This window comes from Anomaloglossus baeobatrachus, chromosome 1, assembly GCF_048569485.1.
Source record: "Anomaloglossus baeobatrachus isolate aAnoBae1 chromosome 1, aAnoBae1.hap1, whole genome shotgun sequence".
Lineage (NCBI taxonomy): Eukaryota > Metazoa > Chordata > Amphibia > Anura > Aromobatidae > Anomaloglossus > Anomaloglossus baeobatrachus.
Window position 1 is genome coordinate 469346205 of NC_134353.1, and position 22252 is coordinate 469368456.

The 22252-nt window shown below is 50.4% G+C and overlaps 1 protein-coding gene across 1 annotated transcript in view; it reads right to left on the reverse strand.

Annotated features, from left to right (window-relative positions):
- Positions 1-9225, reverse strand: part of ARID3A (AT-rich interaction domain 3A) — a 76809-nt gene extending 67584 nt beyond the window's left edge. The window contains exons 1-2 of the mRNA XM_075338078.1: positions 8751-9225; positions 7418-7661 (exon numbers count right to left, since the gene is read on the reverse strand). Coding sequence (XP_075194193.1) covers positions 7418-7661; positions 8751-9097 — 591 coding nt within the window. The 5' untranslated portion in view covers positions 9098-9225. The remainder of the gene's footprint in view (positions 1-7417; positions 7662-8750) is intronic.
- Positions 9226-22252: the final 13027 nt, after the last annotated feature.

Below are 22252 nucleotides of genomic sequence, written 5' to 3' on the forward strand. Positions count from 1 at the left end.
CTTATTGCAACCTCACCATTCAGGTTCTGTCCTTTTACATTAATCTACATAGCATATAAACAGGTTACAATCCCCAGTCGCGCTGCTTTAAACAGACTTTAACGTTCCACCTGGCATTTATCAGAAACAAAAGAACAACCCCCACATGTACATGACACCAACTCGTCTGTGCAGCTCAGCTACACAAAAAGTCTGACAGGTGCAGCCAGGTCCCCTCCCTACAGAGATGAAAGAACTGTACTCAGGGGGAGTGGGGGAAATAACCTCTACGTGCACCTGTAACCGACAAAGCCCACTAGGAGAACTCATGACTAACCCCTTCACTGCTTAATCAGTAAAGGTATTACACACAATCAGGAATAGCAGCATTTTGGAGGCAGCGTTTCACTGCGACCAAACGCTGTGTTGTACAGTACAAGCACAGTGGATGGGTTTATAGACATCACATGCCCACTGTGCTTCTCCGCAGTGTATCCGGACATGTGACGTGGCTTTCTGAGCCACAGCAAGTCAATTTATGCTGTGGAGACGCGAGTATTCTCAGCTGGGAGAACACCGCGAAAGTCCGCAGGGGCCCCACCCCTTCTGAGCACGGACGCTGCGTTCTCCTGCGCAAAAAAACTTGTGTCTTCACAAGACGACACCATGCGTCAAGAATGGACCTGTTCACAAACTGTTCCACGAATAAGATTACAGAAACCATTTCTGATTTCTACACTACATAGTTCTGATATGAGCTTTTAGGAATGAAAAGGAGGTTTCTGAGACAAGACAAAGCCCCCCAAAAAAAACAAACAACCAAAAACAAACTAAGCTGAGGACCTTGCAGGTCACTATATTCATATATTCCCAGAAAACTCACTTAAAAAAACAAGTATAAAAAAAGTGACTTCATGGAATTTGCCACAGTGCACTAGAACAACGCAAGCACTTTTAGTGTATATTTAGGTTTTAGTTCTCAAATCTACGCTAAGGTGGGCTTCACATCAGCGGTATTCTGCCGCAATGCCGAATCCAGCACAAATGCGTTTCACTTCAATGCATTTCCTATGGAGTGTTCCGGTCACATGCGGTTGCGTGCGTCATACACAACCGCATGTGACTAGAACGTGCTACGAGTACATAGGAAATGCATTGAAGTGAAGGCATTTGTGCCGGATCCGGCATTGCGGCAGAATACCGCTAATGTGAAGCCCACGCCTAATTGGTTTGTAGCTGAAACATGATGGTATATAAAGACAATGCGCACCCCAGTATACTGCATAACAGTTTTATCCTGGAACAAGAGTCACATTTCAAAAACCACTATGTATCAATAATGATAAAGTTTTAGGCTTCAAACCAGGCAAAATATATTGGCTTGGCCACAGCAACCACTTTCTATAATGAACTCTGAAGACTTTAATACTGCAATGGCGTCTGTCCATCCACAATATTGTTATTGTGTGCATTACAAATTGAATCCTTGCAGTCAGTTGGTGCTGCGTATATTTTCCACAAAGTAATAATAATAATTTTTATTTCTATAGCGCCAACATATTCCGCAGCGCTTTACAATTCAGAGGGACATGTACGGACAATATGAGACAATACAAAATAGTACACAGTAATTGAGTGCGGATTCTCTCGATAATACGCCATGAATGCGTAGAGGAGCATAGACCATCAAGCTGCGGTTTGGGTAAAACATCACCCACTATGGCTGCTTTCACACATCTGTTTTTTTGCAATGCGGCTCAAAAACCTATGGAACGGATGCGGCGAAAAAAAACGATCCGTTGCATACGTTTTTCCATGCTGCCCGTCAGTTTGACGGATGCGGCTTGATACTGAGCATGCGCAGTGCAAAAAAATGCATCCGGCGGCCGGATGCGTTTTTTGCCGCAGGACGCCACATCCGGCGTCCATAGGCTTGCACTGTAAATCGCCGCACAAAAAAAAAAAAAAACAAAAAAAAACGTGCCAGGCAACGTTCCATCCGGCCGCCGCATGGGCCAAATATGCCGCATCCGTCAAAAGCCGAACGCAACGCAAGGTCTTGCGGCACAATACGGCGCTAATGCAAGTCTATGCAGAAAAAACGCAACCAGCAGCAAAAAAAAAAAAAAAAAAAAAAAAAAAAAAAAACCTTGCGTTTTTTCTGCAAAGCGCTATATTGTGCTGCTCAGCAAAAAAACGGATTTGTGAAAGCAGCCTAAGCTAATTTCACACATCAGTTTTTGGCATCAGGCATAATCCGGCGTGTGCCTGATCCAACGGATCCGGCGCAGAATATGCAAAAACTGATGTGCCTCATCCTTTTTTTCTGTGCCTGATCCTTTTTTTTCCAAAATACCTGATCCGTCAAAAAACGGATCCGGCGCATCAGTTTTTGCATCCTTTTCGTCCGTTTTTTTTTTTTTTGCTGGATCCGTTTTTCTCAATACATTGGAGCATGCTCAGTTTACAAAAACGGAACCAGCGGCCGCATCAGTTTTTAACCGCATTACGCCGGATCTGGCATCCATAAGCTTGCATTGTAAAACACGCCGTATCATTTTTTTTGCCGGACCAAAAAAAAAAAAGTTACAAGATACGTTCCCTCCGACCGCCGCTTTAGGCAATTATGACGGATCCGGCAAAAGCTGGATGCAACGCAAGGCCATCAGGCACAATCCGGCGCTAATACAAATCAATGGGGATAAAACGGATCCTGCGCCGGATCCGTTTTACACGTTTTTTTCCGGATTGTGCCTGATGGAAAAAAACTGATGTGTGAAATTAGCCTTAGCCGCTACTATAAAGCCTACAGATTTTTCACCTTCAAATTCACGGCATGACTATGCATATTAATCCAACATAGGCACGAGATTTCACACATGGCACATGCTGTACATAAAAAAAATCACCCAAAGCTGCAACTGTATCATCCCAAATGTCAACGGACACTGCACATTTTCACCCTTATCAATGCAAAGATTGCCGGAGAGGTAGCTCTATGTCCAGAGTGTATACAGTTATGTACATGGACCCTCAGCTTGAGCCCACCTCTACTGTCAGTGATTCCCCAGCAAATCCCAAGACACTAAAGTATTCAAGATGCCAGAGAAAGTATGGTGATAGTAGTAGCCAGAAAGGCGCACCTCCAGCTACCCCTCATGTGCCCACCCTGCAGTGTCACACCCTAATCACTCCCTCCCCCCACTACAGGAAGTGAGAGCGAAAACCCACACACAGAAGCATTGTCAGGGGAGGAGAGGGGAAGCAGAGCGATATAAACAAGGATCTAGTCACGCAATACCTGCTGCTAGGCAGAACCACAGCCTGACAACACAGCTACAAGAAGACATGGCTAGGAAGGAAAACAGCAAAGTCTGCAGAAAGCGAGAGCGGAGCATTCCCTGCAGCACATCACCGCAGCTCCATAAATCACAACACTAACTACACGCTTGCTGGGACTTGTCCACAACATCCAATCCGCTTATAGCTTTCATTTTTCAGAAGCCTCTCTTTTCATAAAAGCTGTGGCCCCATTGGTTGCTAGGGGCAACTCCTCTCAGCCTTCACACCAGGTTTTAGGAAAGTCTCTAAAATGTATTTATGCTGCTGTACAAAAGCAATGTCTCATGAGGACATACCCTGTTAATATCATACTATAACCTGAGCACATGGGCAGCAAGAGAAGCAGCTGCAGGTATGCCTACTCAGGGTTCTCCCATATTAGCCAGAGAAACCATCATCGAATTCACCGATGAGCTCAGCCCGACCACGAAATGCATTGCAATAGCCACTTTTAGTGCGGGAATATGGCTAAATAGCTGCACTCATTTGGCTCACAGCAAGCCAAAGTGCATGTCATACCAATGTAATCGGCAAATGCCATCGCCTGATGATCTGGCAGTGAAACCAACCATCGAGGCTGATGCCATGCCTTTGTGCCACATGATAAGATTACCATTTGATCAGAATATGAAGGAATCGCCACATCCAAAGTCTGTTCCTACTACATACCAACCACGGGTACCCTGACCCGACCTGAAGAGCCTCATAGGCATATAAGGCGGTCGAGCTTTGGTCAGGAGACAGGCTCCTAGAGGCAGGGCTCAAGTCATGTAAAGCTAGAAAAAAAAAGCCTTTCATCAATGAGAAGCAAAAGGAGAGCCAGGCTGCAGTTTGCCAAAGAACATAAGGATTGGACCATAGAGTACTGGAGTAAGGTAATCTGAGGAGTCTAATTTTCAGCTTTGCCCATCACCTGGTCGTCTAATGGTTAGACGGAGACCAGGAGAGGCGTACAAGCCACAGTGTCTTGCACCCACTGTGAAATTTGGTGGAGGATTGGTGATCTGGGGATGCTTCAGCAAGGCTAGAATTGGGTAGATTAAACTTTGCGAAGGACGTATGACTCAAGCCACATACAAGGTTATCCTGGAAAAACAGTTGCTTCATTCTGCTCAGGCAATGTTCCCCAACTCTGAGGACTGGGTTTTCCAGCAGGCAATGCGCCATGCCACACAGCTAGGTCAATCACCACCACATTAAAACCCTGTCATGGCCATCCCAGTCTCCAGACCTGAACCCCATTGAACACCTCTGGAATGTAATCAAGAGGAAGATGGATAGTCACAAGCCATCAAATAAAAAAAAGAACTTCTTACATTCTTGCGCCAGGAGTGGCATAAGGTCACCCAAAAGCAGTGTGAAAGACTGGTGGAAAGCATGCCAAGACGCATGAAAGCTGATTAAAAATCATGGTTATTCCACAAAATATTGATTTCTGAGGTAAAACATTAGTATTGTTGTTTCTAAATGATTATGAACTTGTTTTCTTTACATTATCTGAAAGCAATGCATTGTTTTGTTATTTTGACCATTTCTCATTTTCAGAAAATAAATACTAAATTTATTGCTTGGAAATTCGGAGACATGTCAGTGGTTTATAGAATAAAACAAAATTTACATTTTAATAAAAAAAAATACCTATAAAAGAGAAAAAAAAAAAAAAATTTGGAAGTGGTCTCTTGCTTCTACAGCTCTGGCAAAAATTAATTGTCAAAGAAAACCATCAGTAAAAATACAAAAATTAAAAAAAAAAAAAAAAAAAAAAAAAAAACACAAAACAAAAACACCCAGAAAGAAAAAGGTTTAAAATAATTAAAGCACAGGTTACTCTCAAATCTTTTTTTTTTTTTTTTTTTTTTACAAAACCATGCACTTTGCTCTAAAACATGATGTCTGCAGATTAGACTACACTTTCCTGGTGCTGGGTTATCCTCCTTCAGAAAAGCATCACATCGCCAGCACACCCCACTGTAGACGACCGCCGACCTCGGTGGCTCACTGTGTCTACCTCAGTAGTGCCGTCTTGCAGACCCTATGTGGGACCTGCTTGGATTTTACTGTTAAAGGGATAGTCTTAAGGCCCTGTCCCACACAGAGATAAATCTGCTATTTGCCAAGTGTGCTCCTAAAGAACAAACATTTATGAGACAAACCCTTTACGGCTCCCAGAAAAGGTGTGACCCCAGTGAGTTAGGACATGGATACCTTGTAGGAGAGGTTTCTACTCATACAGTGTCACTCTACAGCAGGGGTGGGGAACCTTTTCGCTGCCGGGGGCCATTTGGAAATTTCTACCAACCTTCGGGGGCCGCAAGAATTATCAATGTGAAAATTAACCAACTATATTTGGTCAAACAGTTAACTCACCCCTATTGTGGTGGCCGGAGCGGCTTCTCTTTTGTGCGGCTGTGATGTTCAGTGATACTTATGTTGCTTCTCTCTTTTCCAGGTTGGTCACGGTCTGGAGCGCAGGCAACTCTTTGTGATAATAGGATTGGTAGACTATATACATCACACAACAAACACAGGGACTGGTGTATATAAATCACAGGAGACACAAACATCACTGAAGGGGCTGTTGGCATATACATCACATAGGAGATGCTGGGACTGCTGTATATACATCACAAGAGATACCTACATCACAGAAGACACGGGGGCACATACATCACACGAGGGGCTGGGACATGTATATGCCCCCAGCCCCCTCCTGTGATGTGTATGCTTCCAGACTCTCCTTTGATGTATATGCGCCCAGCCCCTCCTGTGAGGTATATGCCCCCAGCCCCTCCTGTCATATGTACAGCCCCAGCATCTCCAATGTGATGTATATACCCCAGTGTGTGACGTATATATCACAGGAGACGCTGGGGCAAATCCATAACTGGAGATGCTGGGGAACACACATTACTACAGTAGGTCACAGGTAGGCATAAGCATTGTTGTGGGGCACAGACATCACTAAGGGGGGGGGGGGGGGGCGGCACACAGACATCACTAAGGGGGGGGGGCACACAGACATCACTAGGAGGAGACTGGGAAGCACAGACAGCACTTGCAGAGCACAGACTTCACTAGGGGGTACACTGCACTTGGGGTGGTAAGGAGCACTGGAGAGAACTCAGTGGGGGTGATCCACATCGCTGGGGAGTCTGCACACAGCACTGCAAGGGGCACGCTGCACCGGAGAAGGGGCAGAGAGCGGGCGGCACACAGCACGTGGAGCTGCACGCTGCACCGGAGAAGGGGCAGAGAGCGGGAGGCACACAGTGCCGGGGAGCGGCAGCACACAGCACTGATTGAGGCACGCTGCACGTGAGAAGGGGGGAGAGCGGGCGGCACAATGCAGGAAATGGTGAAGCTGCTGTGGGACGGAAGCGCAGAGCGCTAAACCCGCCCACAAAGTCAGTCCTGAGCACGCTGGCATCTGCCAGGGAAGGAGCTCATTTGTGCGCGCAAGCAGCGCATGTGAAACCTTAAAGGGCCGGCGCCCGGTGTGACCATGGCAGTGGCCAAGCACTGCCACCCCCGGTAATCAGCCCGGGGGCCGCATAAAAGGTCACGGCGGGCCGCATGCGGCCCGTGGGCCGGAGGTTCCCCACTCCTGCTCTACAGTGAGAGCTATGGAAGATACTGAAAGAGTCAAGTGAGCAGTAACCTGAAACAATGGCAAGGCTTCTTTCTTTAAAATTTGCAAGCCCCAGTTCTATCCCAGTGAGCAACACTATATGGAATAGACGATTTCCGCTAAAACTTCTAGGCTGCTGACTTGCCACAACAATATCTTCTAAAAAAAATTAAGCCAACACAGCAATCAGTAGAGCACGTTGAGTCCAGCGTCTAAAATCTCCAGCAAGCAGTTGCAGCCAGGCCCATATTTATCCTCCAGAGTGATCTAGAGCATTATATGGCCATCGGTCTAATACACGGGTACCCTGGATCTACCAGAGCGTGTGCCACTAAAACAGCAGCTAATAGGGGCATTCTAATAGGCCCCAACTAGGATATCCAAATGCCCAAGTAGGATGGCAATTTACAAGCTGACAATCATGGAAACTCAATGTTCGCAATTCACATCCCACTTTAATTTACACACCTGCTTGAATTGTTCTTCATATGTCCAATCCCCGTGATCCTGAATTGGAGGATGTGCATTTTGTGGAAGTCCTGGACGTTCTGCACCACCTGGTGGGCGTGATGGCAAGGTCTGTTGAGCAGGATGCTTAGGTTGCAAGCCTGCCGCTTTACTTGGCCTGCCCGATTCACCCACGTCAAGTCCTTCCTCCATATCATCATAGTCATCTTCCTCTTCAAAATCATCTTCATCCCATTTCCCCTTCCTAAAGACAAAAATTGAAATTTGAGGCATTTCAGCAGTTGGCCAATTTTATCACCTCCAGATGTTGATTAGACTGATCTACTTTAGATGAAAATGTATGTACATCTTAATATCAGCAGTCAAATCAATCTATAGTGAAAGTAGGTAACATTACCCAGTCTTCGGCTACTCAGACAGACTTGCTCCTATAAGAGAACAAACCGTGTACAACTTGGCACAGATCGTGCGAACAAAAGATCCTGCCACTTCAAAACCCGCTCTGTCTGAGGTTTCTAACCGCCTGACTGACTGCCAACATATGCAGGCCTGCTGCCAGCTTCTGGCACACACTGTATCACTAGGTCATCCGAGGGGCAGCACACATTACTACGTCTGTTTATGCCGCAGGATGCCACAGACAATTAAAGTCGTTAATTAGATCAGTATGTTAACGATTTCCTCCAACGTGAGCGGTAATCTCTCAGGATAGCCAATCATTATGAAGTACCTTCTACTCTCTATCATGCCAGTTACGAAAACTCAAACTACGGTGCCCACTCATAATTAAAGGGGGAAGGCTGTCCAGATTATATGTACACGACTGTCTCCACTCTCCCCCAATTGCAAAGTACAGGGAAAAGAAGGTATGTTAGTTCCTTTGTTTTCATGGGAGAAGAGCAGCTGTCAGAGGACCTAGACGTGGTTAATACACCATTGAGAGCACATGTATGCTCAGCGTACGGGGGAGATAGGTGAATTGCTCAAAAGGGATCCTAGATACTGAAACAAGTGATACATAATAAATGTGTACTTATATTAATAAAATCACAGGTTTCAAATGCATGACCGTCATCTCCCACTACTTGTAACAAGAGATCTGAAAAATGGCAGTAAATAGGCTTGAAAGTAGTTTTCTGCCTGTGCTTATTGCAGTTCCATTTGTGCCTGCTTAATGTGGATAACCCTGACCCTTACACAGGAGGCAATGTGTGCAAACAAAGTTAGGGACTGCAGGAAAACACACAGATTACAGGCAAGAGGTGCATGGCCTCCCACACAAGGTAACCTTCCATGGTTAGGAATGGTGGAGAGAGAAAGACAAAACACTTACAGTTCATCCTCCTCCGAGCCCATGTCCTGGTAGTGCTCATTTTCCACATCCTTTTGTCTTTCATCCTCCGAGGGCATGCTTTCCTCATCATCGTCATCTTCTGAAGCAGCTGGACTTGGCTGTTGACTTAAGCCAGCAGCTGCAGCCCTCATGGCGGCAAGAGCCGCTGCCTGTGCTCGCTGCATTTTTAAGGTCTCTGGCTCAGCATCTTCAGTACCATTGGTAGGAAAACCCCCTTCAGGGGGAGCGCCTGCCAAATCCTGCTGAAGCTGCCTTGCTTCAAGTTCCTGCTGCAGCCGCGCCCGCTGCTGGCGCTGAAGCGTCTCCATCACCGCCTGCAGCTTCATTGCGCGGTGAGGCGGGCGAGGAGGGTCACGTGCTGCCTCCTCCACCTTCTGAATGTAATGAAACTAGACCACGAAGACCTGTGGGGGTCCAGCAGCGCTGAAGTCCCAGCAGTCAGCAGCGTTAAAGATTCAGCATGGGTAAACTGGCGTCCTTTGCATGGCAAGGTTTCAATGACTTCTTTATAAAGTGCCAGATCGAAGACTTTCCTGCTCCAAACCAGACTGGTGGCAAACCATGGGACTGCAACATGAACTCTAACAGGAGAAAAAGAAGAAGAGACACCAAAAAGTCAGGACTAGAGTCTGATATCACGTGAAGTGAAGCAAGCATAGTACTACAACATGATCACCAACTCCAGTTACCACACAGCAACAGCCAGCGTTTTACAACAGAGGATTTATGGAGACAGCCCAGATCACTTACAATCAATGGCAGGCATTGGACTTCACAATTTGTTTTTCATGACAGAGAAAGGCAAGGTCCAATACTATGGCTCAATAAAACGCACAAAGCTGTAAAACTGTACTATGGAAGTCTAGGAGGCCCTACAGGAGTTCTGGATGCCTCTTATGCGATATGTCCGTAGAAGGTGAGATTTATTGGATTAGGCAGCAATACAGAGCTAGAAAGTGGTGGCAGCTCCACAACACAACCTCATGGACCCTCACATTCACACATGGCTCCGCCGCGTGCATGAGGGAAAATAGAAATGTACACAGCACGGCCAAAAAAGTGTAGGCAGAGGTGGAAAAACACTGCCAAGAATACTGTCAGGAATACAAGTGTTCACTTATAGTGTAGAGTGAATGAACAAGAGAAATAAAAGTCAGATTGATATTGGATGTGATCACTCTACGGTTAAGAGGATCCATTCTTCTAGATACCCTTTTACACAGTTTTTGACAGAACTTGGAAGGGAGGCTGTTCCAAACATCTTAGGGGCACTTTGCACACTACGACATCGCAAGCCGATGCTTGCGATGCCGAGCGCGATAGTCCCCGCCCCCGTCGCAGCTGCGATATCTTGTGATAGCAGCCGTAGCGAACATTATCGCTACGCCAGCTTCACATGCACTCACCTGCCCTGCGCCGTCGCTCTGGCCGGCGAACCGCCTCCTTATTAAGGGGGCGGGTCGTGCGGCGTCATAGCGACATCACACGGCAGGCGGCGAATAGAAGCAGAGGGGCAGAGATGAGCGGGACGTAAACATCCTGCCTACCTCCGTCCTTGTGCATTGCCGGCGTGAGCCGCAGGACGCAGGTAAGGCGATGTTCCTCGCTCCTGCGGCTTCACACACAGCGATGTATGCTGCTGCAGGAACGAGGAACTACATCGTAACATCGGTCCTTCCTAAATTATGGAAATGACCAACGCTACACCGATGATACAATCTGGACGTTTTTGCGCTCGTAAATCGTATCAAAAAGGATTTACACACTACGATATCGACTGCGACGCCGGATGTGCGTCACTTTCGATTTGACCCCACCGACATCGCAGCTGCGATGTCATAGTGTGCAAAGTGCCCTTAGAGTTGAACGAGTGCCTAACTATTCGTACTCGCTATACTCATAACGAGTACTGTCTAATACACGCATACTCATTCCGCATAGGGAGTACAGTGCCAATCAATGGGAAATAACTCAATGTAACTGTAATGAGTGCTGTCTAATATTTGCGTATTTATTCCGAATACTGTGTGCAATACAAGTAAATGGGGAAAAACTCACAATGTAACGAGTAACCCGAATACCGCGCTATTCATGTGAGTAGGGAATAGTGTGGAATTCGGGTTACTCGTTACATTGTGAGTTTTTCCCCATTGACTTGCACTGTACTCGCTATTCAGAATGAGTACGCGAGTATTAGACAGTACTCGTTATGAGTATAGCGAGTATGAATAGTTAGGTACTCACTCATCTCTAATCTTAATGTTGATTTGATTTAGATTTCTATTTTGTTTAATCACTTTGGATCGATAAAAATAAGCCATTAAAGGGAACCTGTCACTCAAACACCATTACCTGCAAATATAGGGTTAAATCGGTAAATAAGCATTGTTACAATTCTGTCCGCACACATTACTGAAAGCAGGGCTACCGGAAGAAAACAAAACTTGTTTCCTCCAGGAAGCAAGTGGCTTTCACTCATAGTAGAGTGCATGGGGCGGCTGTCTAGGCATTGTGATTGACAGCTGGCTCTACAGCGCGTATTTGCAGCTGCCAATCAAAACACTGAGGCATCCCTACAGCCATCACTCAGTGCTATATATGTTGAATTAAATAAATAGGTAGACAATTTAACAAAAATAGCCATAATGCTTAATTTTATGTAATGAAAACATCCCATAAAATTGGTACACTGTACATAAATCTAGATTTGGTCTGACATGTTAATTCTTGGCTAAATTGCTCATTATAAAACTGATTTACAAGCACGTCTCATAAAGAGGGACAAAAATGCTTAGAGCCGTTGTCTCAGCATAACAAGTCTTCCCTCCAAGGGCAAATGGCCATTATTGGGGTGAAGGACGGTGGCTCCAGTTGGGAGCTTCTAGTTTGGCAGACGACACAAGCACATGGATTAGGGTACTTTCACACTTGGGTTCAGCAGAGTCCATCACTATGGAGAATAGAGCAGTCCGTTAACGCATTGCGCTATTCTCCATAGACTTGTATGGACGACGCACTGTAACGCAAGTGTCAGCGTTGCTTCCACTGGACGACGCAGCGTCGTTATTTTTGACGCTGCGCCGGGCGGAACGCAGCATGTAACGTTTTTTGAGCAGCACAATCCATTGGATTTCACTGCGCATGTCCTCTCTGGCTCCCTGCACCCGTAACCAAGGTAAATATTGGGTAACCAAGCAAAGTGCTTTGCCGATATTTACCCTGGCTACGTGTGCAGGGAGCCCGACACTTCCCCGCTTGGCTCCGCCCCCTCCCACACTCCACTCCGCATGTATGTACACACACACGGACACTCACCTGTCCTCAGCACCATGGCCCCGCTCGGCCCCACCCACTCCTCACTCCGCCCCCGCACACAATCTCGGCTGCTGAGCGATCAGCTGATCACCCAGCGGCCGGCTGCTGGGAGCGATCAGCTGATCGGCCGGCTGCTGGGAGCGATCAGCTGATCGGCCGGCTGCTGGGAGCGATCAGCTGATCGGCCGGCTGCTGGGAGCGATCAGCTGATCGGCCGGCTGCTGGGAGCGATCAGCTGATCGGCCGGCTGCTGGGAGCGATCAGCTGATCGGCCGGCTGCTGGGAGCGATCAGCTGATCGGCCGGCTGCTGGGAGCGATCAGCTGATCGGCCGGCTGCTGGGAGCGATCAGCTGATCGGCCGGCTGCTGGGAGCGATCAGCTGATCACCCGGCGGCCGGCTGCTGGGAGCGATCAGCTAATCACCCGGCGGCCGGCTGCTGGGAGCGATCAGCTGATCACCCGGCGGCCGGCTGCTGGGAGCGATCAGCTGATCACCCGGCGACCGGCTGCTGGGAGCGATCAGCTGATCGTTCACAATAGTCTGCCGCCGGTAAACTGTAAAAAAAAAAAAAAAATATCAAAGCTGATTCCGTTGTTATGCAGCATCCGTTGTGCTATTATATGCAACACATCCGTCTCACAACGCAATGCAACGGATACCGTTCAACGCAAGTGTGAAACTAGCCTTACACATATGGCCATCGTGTAATCTCGCAGATGCGGTTCCCTTGCTGGGGGGGCCGTGATCAGCTGATTGGGGCTCATGGGCTGCATTTGGAGAAAATCCCCTTTAAGAAAGAAGAGATAAAGTTCAAGAGAAAAAAAAAAAAAAAATTACTCAGTCTAAGAATTTTTAAAATGGAAAAAAAAAAAAAGTTGAAAACCTGCTGTAACACACACAGTGTAGGTGATCATGACTGCTGAAGGACTAGATAGACAGGCAACCTGATAGCCCACACAACTGGATGTTCTGCAACCGGAGCGGTCACAAGCAGGCCAAGCGGTGACAAGACCCTGCCACCAAACGGCAAACTATTCTACAAAGGCCAAAACGGATCCCGCCATGCAATTGTACTGCATATTATTTCAGATCAGAAAAAAAAGGGAAGGAAAGTTGTGCCATGTAACAATTGTATGAGACAACTCCCACACAATGGTCAAATACAGAAAAGAAATGTTTGCAGACTTTGCACAACTCCAAAAAGCCTGCACAGAGATCACATCATCTGGAAAATAAATACCACCATGTACGAGCGGGCACGTCCTCTAAAAGTGGAGGACATTAAAGGGAAACCTCCCTTCCCCCATCCTGCTGGGAGTGGGCTCAATGCATTTCCTACAAAAAATAACAGCAGTGTGAACTGGCTGCAGTAAACCTGCCTGTGCCAACTAAAGGTTAAATATTAGTCACTAGCAAAGCACAAGGTCTATCTGGCCAGACAGAAAAAGCCATGTCTGTAACAAGTCCCCATCCTCCCCGCCCTTCCCAAAATAGTGCAGCAACCAACATCAAGTCAGGCTTCAACACCCCTCCTAAAAATAAAGCCCAACTCCCCAAATACACCAGGCTCCTTGTACCCCTAATGCTCCACCGCCAGCGGAGAAGGTCCAGGCACAGTGCACAGAAGAGGGACACTGGGTGGGAGATTAATGGAGGGAGGGGCTGGGGATCCCCCTCCCCCATGGACATTAGCTCTTAATTATCTAAGCAGATAGACTGGATTAACTATGTGCCACAGTGGTCAGCCCCATAGAGCAGAGCGGTGGAGAAGCCATGCAGAGAGGACCACACCAAAGCGGACCCTACAGAGCAGCCCCCTCACTCCATACTCCAATCTAATATTTGGATATTTAGCCAGAGACCTGTAAGCATTGGAGAGCGCCCCCTGCCCCCATCACAGGGCTGCGTCCAGAAATACTTGTAAACAGCCAGCATGGTGTATTATGCCTGAGGCCAGACTTGTCCTCCAGCATTGTTCTGTGGAGTAAATAGATCCAGACTAGTCATGCAGAGGGTTAATACAGCAGCTGGAATCCCCCCTTACTATAGCTACTGGATGTTTCCAAGGAGGAGGGAGGGGACACTCCCCAAAGTGTGCCTGTACACAGGGTCAGTGCTCCATTCTGGCACAAAGGGAGGTTTGTTTTGGACACGAGGCACAATCAATGGAAGACATTCAAGTCTTAACCCACACCACAGAAGAAGCACTTGGAGAGCAGGGCCCAGTGACTCAAGGCGCAGGGGCAAGCGCAGGGCCCAGTGACTCAAGCCGCAGGGGCAAGCGCAGGGCCCAGTGACTCAAGGCGCAGGGGCAAGCGCAGGGCCCAGTGACTCAAGGCGCAGGGGCAAGCGCAGGGCCCAGTGACTCAAGGCGCAGGGGCAAGCGCAGGGCCCAGTGACTCAAGGCGCAGGGGCAAGCGCAGGGCCCAGTGACTCAAGCCGCAGGGGCAAGCGCAGGGCCCAGTGACTCAAGGCGCAGGGGCAAGCGCAGGGCCCAGTGACTCAAGCCGCAGGGGCAAGCGCAGGGCCCAGTGACTCAAGGCGCAGGGGCAAGCGCAGGGCCCAGTGACTCAAGGCGCAGGGCCCAGTGACTCAAGGCGCAGGGCCCAGTGACTCAAGGCGCAGGGCCCAGTGACTCAAGGCGCAGGGGCAAGCGCAGGGCCCAGTGACTCAAGGCGCAGGGCCCAGTGACTCAAGGCGCAGGGCCCAGGGGCAGCGCAGGGCCCAGGGGCAGCGCAGGGCCCAGGGGCAGCGCAGGGCCCAGGGGCAGCGCAGGGCCCAGGGGCAGCGCAGGGCCCAGGGGCAGCGCAGGGCCCAGGGGCAGCGCAGGGCCCAGGGGCAGCGCAGGGCCCAGTGACTCAAGCCGCAGGGGCAGCGCAGGGCCCAGTGACTCAAGGTGCAGGGCCCAGAAATACAAGCCGCAGGGGCAGCGCAGGGCCCAGTGACTCAAGCCGCAAGGGCAGCGCAGGGCCCAGTGATTCAAGCCGCAGGGGCAGCGCAGGGCCCAGTGACTCAAGCCGCAGGGGCAGCGCAGGGCCCAGTGATTCAAGCCGCAGGGGCAGCGCAGGGCCCAGTGACTCAAGCCGCAGGGGCAGCGCAGGGCCCAGAAATACAAGCCGCAGGGGCAGCGCAGGGCCCAGAAATACACGCCGCAGGGGCAGCGCAGGGCCCAGAAATACATGCCGCAGGGGCAGCGCAGGGCCCAGAAATACAAGCCGCAGGGCCCAGAAATACACGCCGCAGGGGCAGCGCAGGGCCCAGAAATACAAGCCGCAGGGCCCAGAAATACACGCCGCAGGGGCAGCGCAGGGCCCAGAAATACAAGCCGCAGGGCCCAGAAATACACGCCGCAGGGGCAGCGCAGAGCCCAGAAATACACGCCGCAGGGGCAGCGCAGGGCCCAGAAATACACGCCGCAGGGCCCAGAAATACACGCCGCAGGGGCAGCGCAGAGCCCAGAAATACACGCCGCAGGGCCCAGAAATACACGCCGCAAGGGAAGCGCAGGGCCCAGAAATACACGCCGCAGGGGCAGCGCAGGGCCCAGAAATACACGCCGCAGGGGCAGCGCAGGGCCCAGAAATACACGCCGCAGGGCCACAATGACTGCAATCCCATCTTAAGGTCTGGATCAGCCACTGATCACTGGACTCCCATCGTCTTCTCACTATCTTGCCACTTCCCCTCCACGCGTGCCTGCTGCCATGTACACGAGAAGCAGCAGTACACAGCATGGCACAGAGCACAGCTGGCACCTTTTTATTAGTTTTGGACCACTGTGATAGGAAATCTAGCCATGAGATAGCCTGCCCATGAGCGTCTGGACGGCTGGCAGCCATGATGCCACCACTGGGCACAGGTCAGTAGTGGCAGGTCTACATAAGCCGTAAATAGGCGGAGGTGCCCGGGGCTGCCCTCAGACACTTCAGCACGGGTGCCAGCCGTAACAGAGTGTTACTCCATACTGTACACATCCATGCCCCAACCCCACCCTATATCCAGGGCACCGCTCAGGAAGCCCCTGGCACCCCTCCCAGCCTCCATGTCGCCCCTAAATAACACCTGTACCCCACCAGGTCCTCTCCAGGCATCCCCTGCCTTCACCCCACCCTTCCCACCCCTCCCCCACCACAGCTCATACCCCACCAGGCCCATAATAACACCCCTGGCATCACAGTAGGGGCCAGTGGCTGACTTTCCCGCCCCCCGCGCCGGCGAGAGCTGGGTGTCCCCTGCTGTACCCCACTCTTACCCCCACTGTCTCCGCTGCTTATTCTCGGAGGAGAAACTTGGGATCTGAGCGAAAGGCGGAGCCACCACGACAAGGGGGTACCTGATTGGCCGCAATCCAGGGAGAGTCGGCAAACTTCCAACCTCGTTGTACTACAGAGCACTGGAGGACTAACCTTTAAAGGGAGCGTCTGCAAACAAGTATGGATAGGGACAGTGTGTAACTGATCATCAACAGTAGTCAACGGAGAAAAGTGCTGTTTGAAAAGATCCAAACAATTAAGGGGAGGTCTAAAAATTCCTCGCCGCGCAGATCTCCCACATAAAGCGTACACTGACATAAGGGGTCGTGTGACAACTGCTGCTCTGTAAGGGGAAGCCCCTAATTAGAAGTCGTCTGCGGCTGTGATACTGGGAAGTGTGACAAATACAGTACTATATATACACACCACTACATAGAAGAGTAGAAGGTGGATATGAGTGCGGTGAATGCGTGTATATATATATATATATATATATATATATATATATATATATATATATACATACATACACATACATACATAACCGCACTCATGTCCACCTTCTACTCTTATGTAGTGGTGTGTAATATATATATATATATATATATATATATATATATATATATATATATTACGCAGGGGACCCGGGGAAGCGTGCCAAGATGGTATAGAGACAGCTTCCGCCGGTCAAGGTCCACTGTGCGGTGTAGGGGACCGCTGCTACAGTTGAAGAGTGAGCAGGTTACTGCTGACGATCGTCTGCTACGTCACAGACGATCTGCGTACACCGGCTCGCCCTAACCCATGAGGGTTGTATGGAACAGGGTTCACAGCTCGGTGTACTTGTTGCACAGTGGTGCCCACGCACATGTGCCCAAGCGGAAGTCACGGAAACGTGGCACAAGGGTAGCACAGCAGTGCCCACACACGTGTGCTTCAACAATAAGGTGAGTCCGGAGGAGTCCCGAGGAGCTCACCAAGGGTAGGAACACGGCCTACAAACAAGGTACTGCCTGGGCAGTAAAGACAAAGTCCACAAGTAGACAAGATGCCTGAACAGTGGCATAGCAACACGCTGCCAGACATCTAACAATAGAGAACGGTTGCACACCACCATATTGGCAAGCAGAGCTTTTAAGGAGGCGCAGCTCCACCCAAAGGCGGGCGCGAGGCGGTGACGACGGACTTGGCCCAATCAGGGTCCACGACGTCCCAGTTCGGCCAGTCAGGGTTCACCACATCATCAGCCTCACTGGTGTCAAAGCAATCGGCTTGCGGCGCGTCATCAAGCCGTGTGACGTCAGTGGGCGAATCAACACATGCCACGTGGTGCACAAGCACATCTTCCCGCCTCTGGGACATAGAGGAGGGACCCGTGGTTTCACAATGTGCAGGGATAACGAAACTCTTGCTGCTACCCTGAGCAGCCATCCTGTGCACATTGCGTAGTCTCCTAGACCTTTGGCACTGCTGAGCAGGAGGGCTCGTGCCAGGCAAGGAATGGGAGACCACCTCATTCCTTGCAACAGGGTGTTAAAGCCTTAATTTAGGTTAATGCCATTCATATGATACGCATCCATCCCTTTGACACCTGTATTCCAAATTAGTTATTAAAGACCTTTATCACATGCGATATCTATATCTGCACAAATCAAAGACAACCAGTCATGATCGATGCAGAATTCTGAGTTTATTGAGGAAGTGAAAGGGATAATATTCAAAGACCCTTGGCTGAGAGCCAGGGTTGCCTACTATAATCCTATTGGTTGACTTGCAAAAACAGCTTACATCGAGTAATATATATGTATGCATTCATAATGTTACATTAAGCTAACTCAGCATGTATTAAAATAAAAGTATGTCTTATGATCAAGTGGAAAGTCCCATGTCTGAAATTGCCAGACATGGGTGTGTTTAGATAAATCAAGCGCCATTTTATTAGTTATTGTTATTAGTCCAGCATTTTCTTGGTTATATTCAATATGTATTAAATCCCATCCATAACAAGGGGAGCCATGAGGTGTAACATTACCCCCCCCCCCCCCCCGTTCAGGGCCCCCCTGCCCATGCTCGAAGGCCGCTATCAAACCCGGGGCGCGGATATGATCCTCCAATTTCCAGGACCCATGCTCTGGGCCATGGCCGGCCCACTCCATGAGGTAGTACCCTCTACCCTGTATGACTTTTGTCCCTACAAGCTCTTACCTCAGGGTCGTCGGACGAGGAGCCGGATTGGGCTGGTAGGGACCCCGAGAACTTATTAAGTCGTACGGGTTTCAGAAGGGATACGTGAATGGTATTAGCTATAGACCAGCGTGGAGGGGGCTGGAGCCGGTATGCCAAAGGGTTTACCTGCTCTAAGACTTTAATCGGCCCCAGGTACCTAGGGACGAACTTGGCTGCCTCTCCCTCTAGGGTGATATTTTTAGAGGACAGCCACACTAGGTCACCAGGGGCGAAAGACGTTGCAGGGTGGCGGTGCGCATCAGCCGTCGTCAGCATCCGGTCTTTGGCCCTCTTAAGGGCCTCCTGGGTGTTATCCCAGATTTCCCGGGCCTCGGTCTCCCAATCCTCTACTCTAGGATCAGGTGACATAATGGGCAACGGGACCGGGATTCTGGGATGTTGTCCGTTGTTAAGCAGGAACGGGGTCCGGCCAGAGGACTCATGGACCGCATTATTGATGGCAAATTCGGCCCAAGGAAGGAGGTTAGCCCAGTTGTCGTGGTGCGCGGAGATGAAGTGGCAGAGGTAGATTACCAGGGTCTGGTTGGTCCTCTCCACCAGTCCATTGGTCTTGGGATGGTATGCGGAGGAGATGTTAAGCTCTATCTGCAATAGCTTACAGAGTTCCCTCCAGAAGCGAGACGCGAACTGGGGACCCCGGTCACTCACCACCTTGTCGGGCATGCCATGCAGCCTAAATACATGCCGAATGAACAAGGTGGCGAGGACACGTGACGTCGGCAGTCGCGGGAGAGGCACCAAGTGAACCATCTTAGAAAAGTGATCTGTAATGACCCACACAACCCTGTGCCCTGCTGACTTGGGCAGATTTACCAGAAAGTCCATCCCCACCACTTTCCAGGGACGATCCGCCACCGGTAGCAGGTGAAGAAGACCCGCAGGTCTCTGCCGGGACGGCTTATTCCGCGCACACGACATACAGGCTCCCTCGTACTCCTGTACGTCATGGGCTAATCTCGGACACCAATAATGCCTGGCCACTAGGTCTATGGTCCTCTTGACCCCGAAGTGGCCCCCGACCTTGGAGGCATGGGTCCACGATAGCACCTCGTTCCGTAGCTCAGGGGGAACGAGGGTCTTGCCAGGTGGCACCTGGTCAAGAGTAGTGGGGGTGACCATCCTCAAGCTGTAAGGGGGTAATATGAGATGAGGCTCCTCTTCTTCTTCATCCAGAACAACCATACAACGCGACAAGGCGTCGGCCCGTACGTTCTTTTCACCGGCCAGGTGGCGGAAAATAAAGCGGAACCGGGAGAAGAACAGAGACCAACGAGCCTGCCTTAGGGTTCAGGCATTGTGCTGTCTGGAGGTATGTGAGGTTTTTATGGCCAGAAAACACCTCAAACGGATGTTTCGCACCCTCCAGGAGATGCCGCCACTCCTGGAATGCTAGCTTCATCGCCAGTACCTCCCTATCCCCTATGGAGTAGTTCCTCTCGGCCGAAGAGAAGGTTTTTGAGAAAAAGAAGCACGGATGCTTCCTTCCTGGTTCGTTTTTCTGATACAGGACTGCGCCTGCACCGACCGAAGAGGCGTCTACCTCCAGTAGGAAGGGTTTGGAGACATCTGGATGATGGAGGATGGGTGCTCTGGAGAAGTGGGTTTTAAGAGCGTGAAAAGCCTCTACCGTCTCCCGTGTCCACGTTTTGGGATTAGCGCCCTTGCGGGTAAGGGCAATGATGGGTGCTGCCACCGTCGAGAAGTTGAGAATGAACTGGCGATAACAATTGATGAACCCCAAGAATCGCTGGATCGCCTTTAGCGAGCGGGGCTCAGGCCAGTTCATCACTGTCTCCATCTTCCCCAGATCCATTGCTAACCCCTGACTGGACACGATATATCCCAGGAACGGCAAGGATTCACGTTCAAAGACACACTTCTCCAGCTTGGCATATAAAGAATGGGCGTGGAGCCTCTTGAGTACCCGGATGACATCCCTCCGATGGGTGGCAAGATCGGGGGAGAAAATGAGGATGTCATCCAGGTATGCAACCACAGAAAGATACAAATCCTGGAAAATGTCATTCACGAAGTCTTGGAACACGGCGGGGGCATTGCAGAGTCCAAAGGGCATTACGAGATACTCGTAGTTACCGTCCCTGATGTTGAAGGCGGTCTTCCACTCATCGCCCTCTCGTACTCGCACTAGATTGTATGCCCCCCCGTAGATCCAGCTTCGTGAAGACTTTTTCCCCTCGGAATCGATCAAACAACTCCGTAATGAGGGGCAACGGGTATTTGTTCTTAATCGTGATTGCATTTAATCCCCTGTAGTCGATACAGGGACGCAGATCCCCTTCCTTTTTCTGCACAAAAAAAGAACTCCGCACCGGCCGGTGATATAGACTTGCGAATAAAGCCTTTCGCCAGGCTGTCCTGGATATATTTGGACATAGCCTCCGTCTCTGGAGCAGAGAGTGGATACACTCTGCCCCTAGGGGGCTCGGAGCCTGGCTTCAGGTCTATTCGGCAATCGTATGGCCGGTGGGGGGGGAGAGTATCTGCGGCCCTCTTGGAGAAGACGTCCCTATAAGCCTCATAAGGTGCCGGTAAATCCGAACCCCCTCTATTCCCCGAGGACCCAACCAACCTAATGGTAGTGGGTGGTCCCGTGGTCACGAGGTGCTCCCTACAAGACCCTAACCAGGACAAGATCTCCCCTGTTGCCCAACTGAGCATAGGAGCATGCTGTCTCAACCAGGGGAGTCCCAGTAAGATCTCATCCATCCCCTCGGGAAGCACCAGGAAGGACACCTGCTCATGGTGTCCTGGTGGTACGTCCATCCTGAGAGGGATGGTGATCTGGGTAATGGGATCGTCAAGGAGGGACCTGTTGACTACCCGAATCCTATTTGGCTTTGGCAACAGAACCAAGGGGACTGAGTACTGAGTTGCCAGGGAGGTCGAAATGAAGTTGCCATCAGCGCCAGAGTCCAAGCAAGCCAGGTTAGAGAAGACAGTACTGCCGAACTGCAACCGGGTGCTGATGGTCAACCTAGAGGGAGATGCAGCGTCCAGAATCCCCCCTCTGATGGAAACTAGACCCTGTCTTTTCCCGAAGGTTTAGGACATCAGGTAGCTATGTGTCCCCTCTGCCCACATGAAAAGCAGATGACAGAAGACCGAGGACCTGTGGTAGAGGAAGCCGCTTTGGACACCTCCATTGACTCCACGGAGTCGTCTACAGAGCTGGCTGGGAGACCTGTCCGGTGGAAGGTAGGGGCCAGACGCCTTTTAGGCCTGGTAGACATGGGTGCCGAAGAGACCTCAAGCTTCCGCTCCGCCTGGCGGATATCTATGCGAGAAGCAACTTGAATCAAGGCCTCCAAGGTGGCAGGCACCTCACGCATGGTCAGTGCGTCTTTGACGAACCCTGCCAGGCCCTCCCAGAACACAGGGACCAGGACCTTATCCAGCCAGTCCAGCTCTGCGGCGATTGTCCTGAAGCGCACCGCAAAGTCCCCGACCGAAGCGGACCCTTGCCTAAGTCGTAGGAGCCGCAGCGCAGAGTCGTGGGTGACTTGAGGGCCGAGGAACACCATTCTCATGGCCCCAAGATAAGCCGCAAGGTTATTCACCACCCGATCTCCGCGCTTCCACAACGGCGTGGACCACTTCAGCGCTCTCCCTGTGAGCAGGGACTGGACGAAGGCTACCTTCGCCC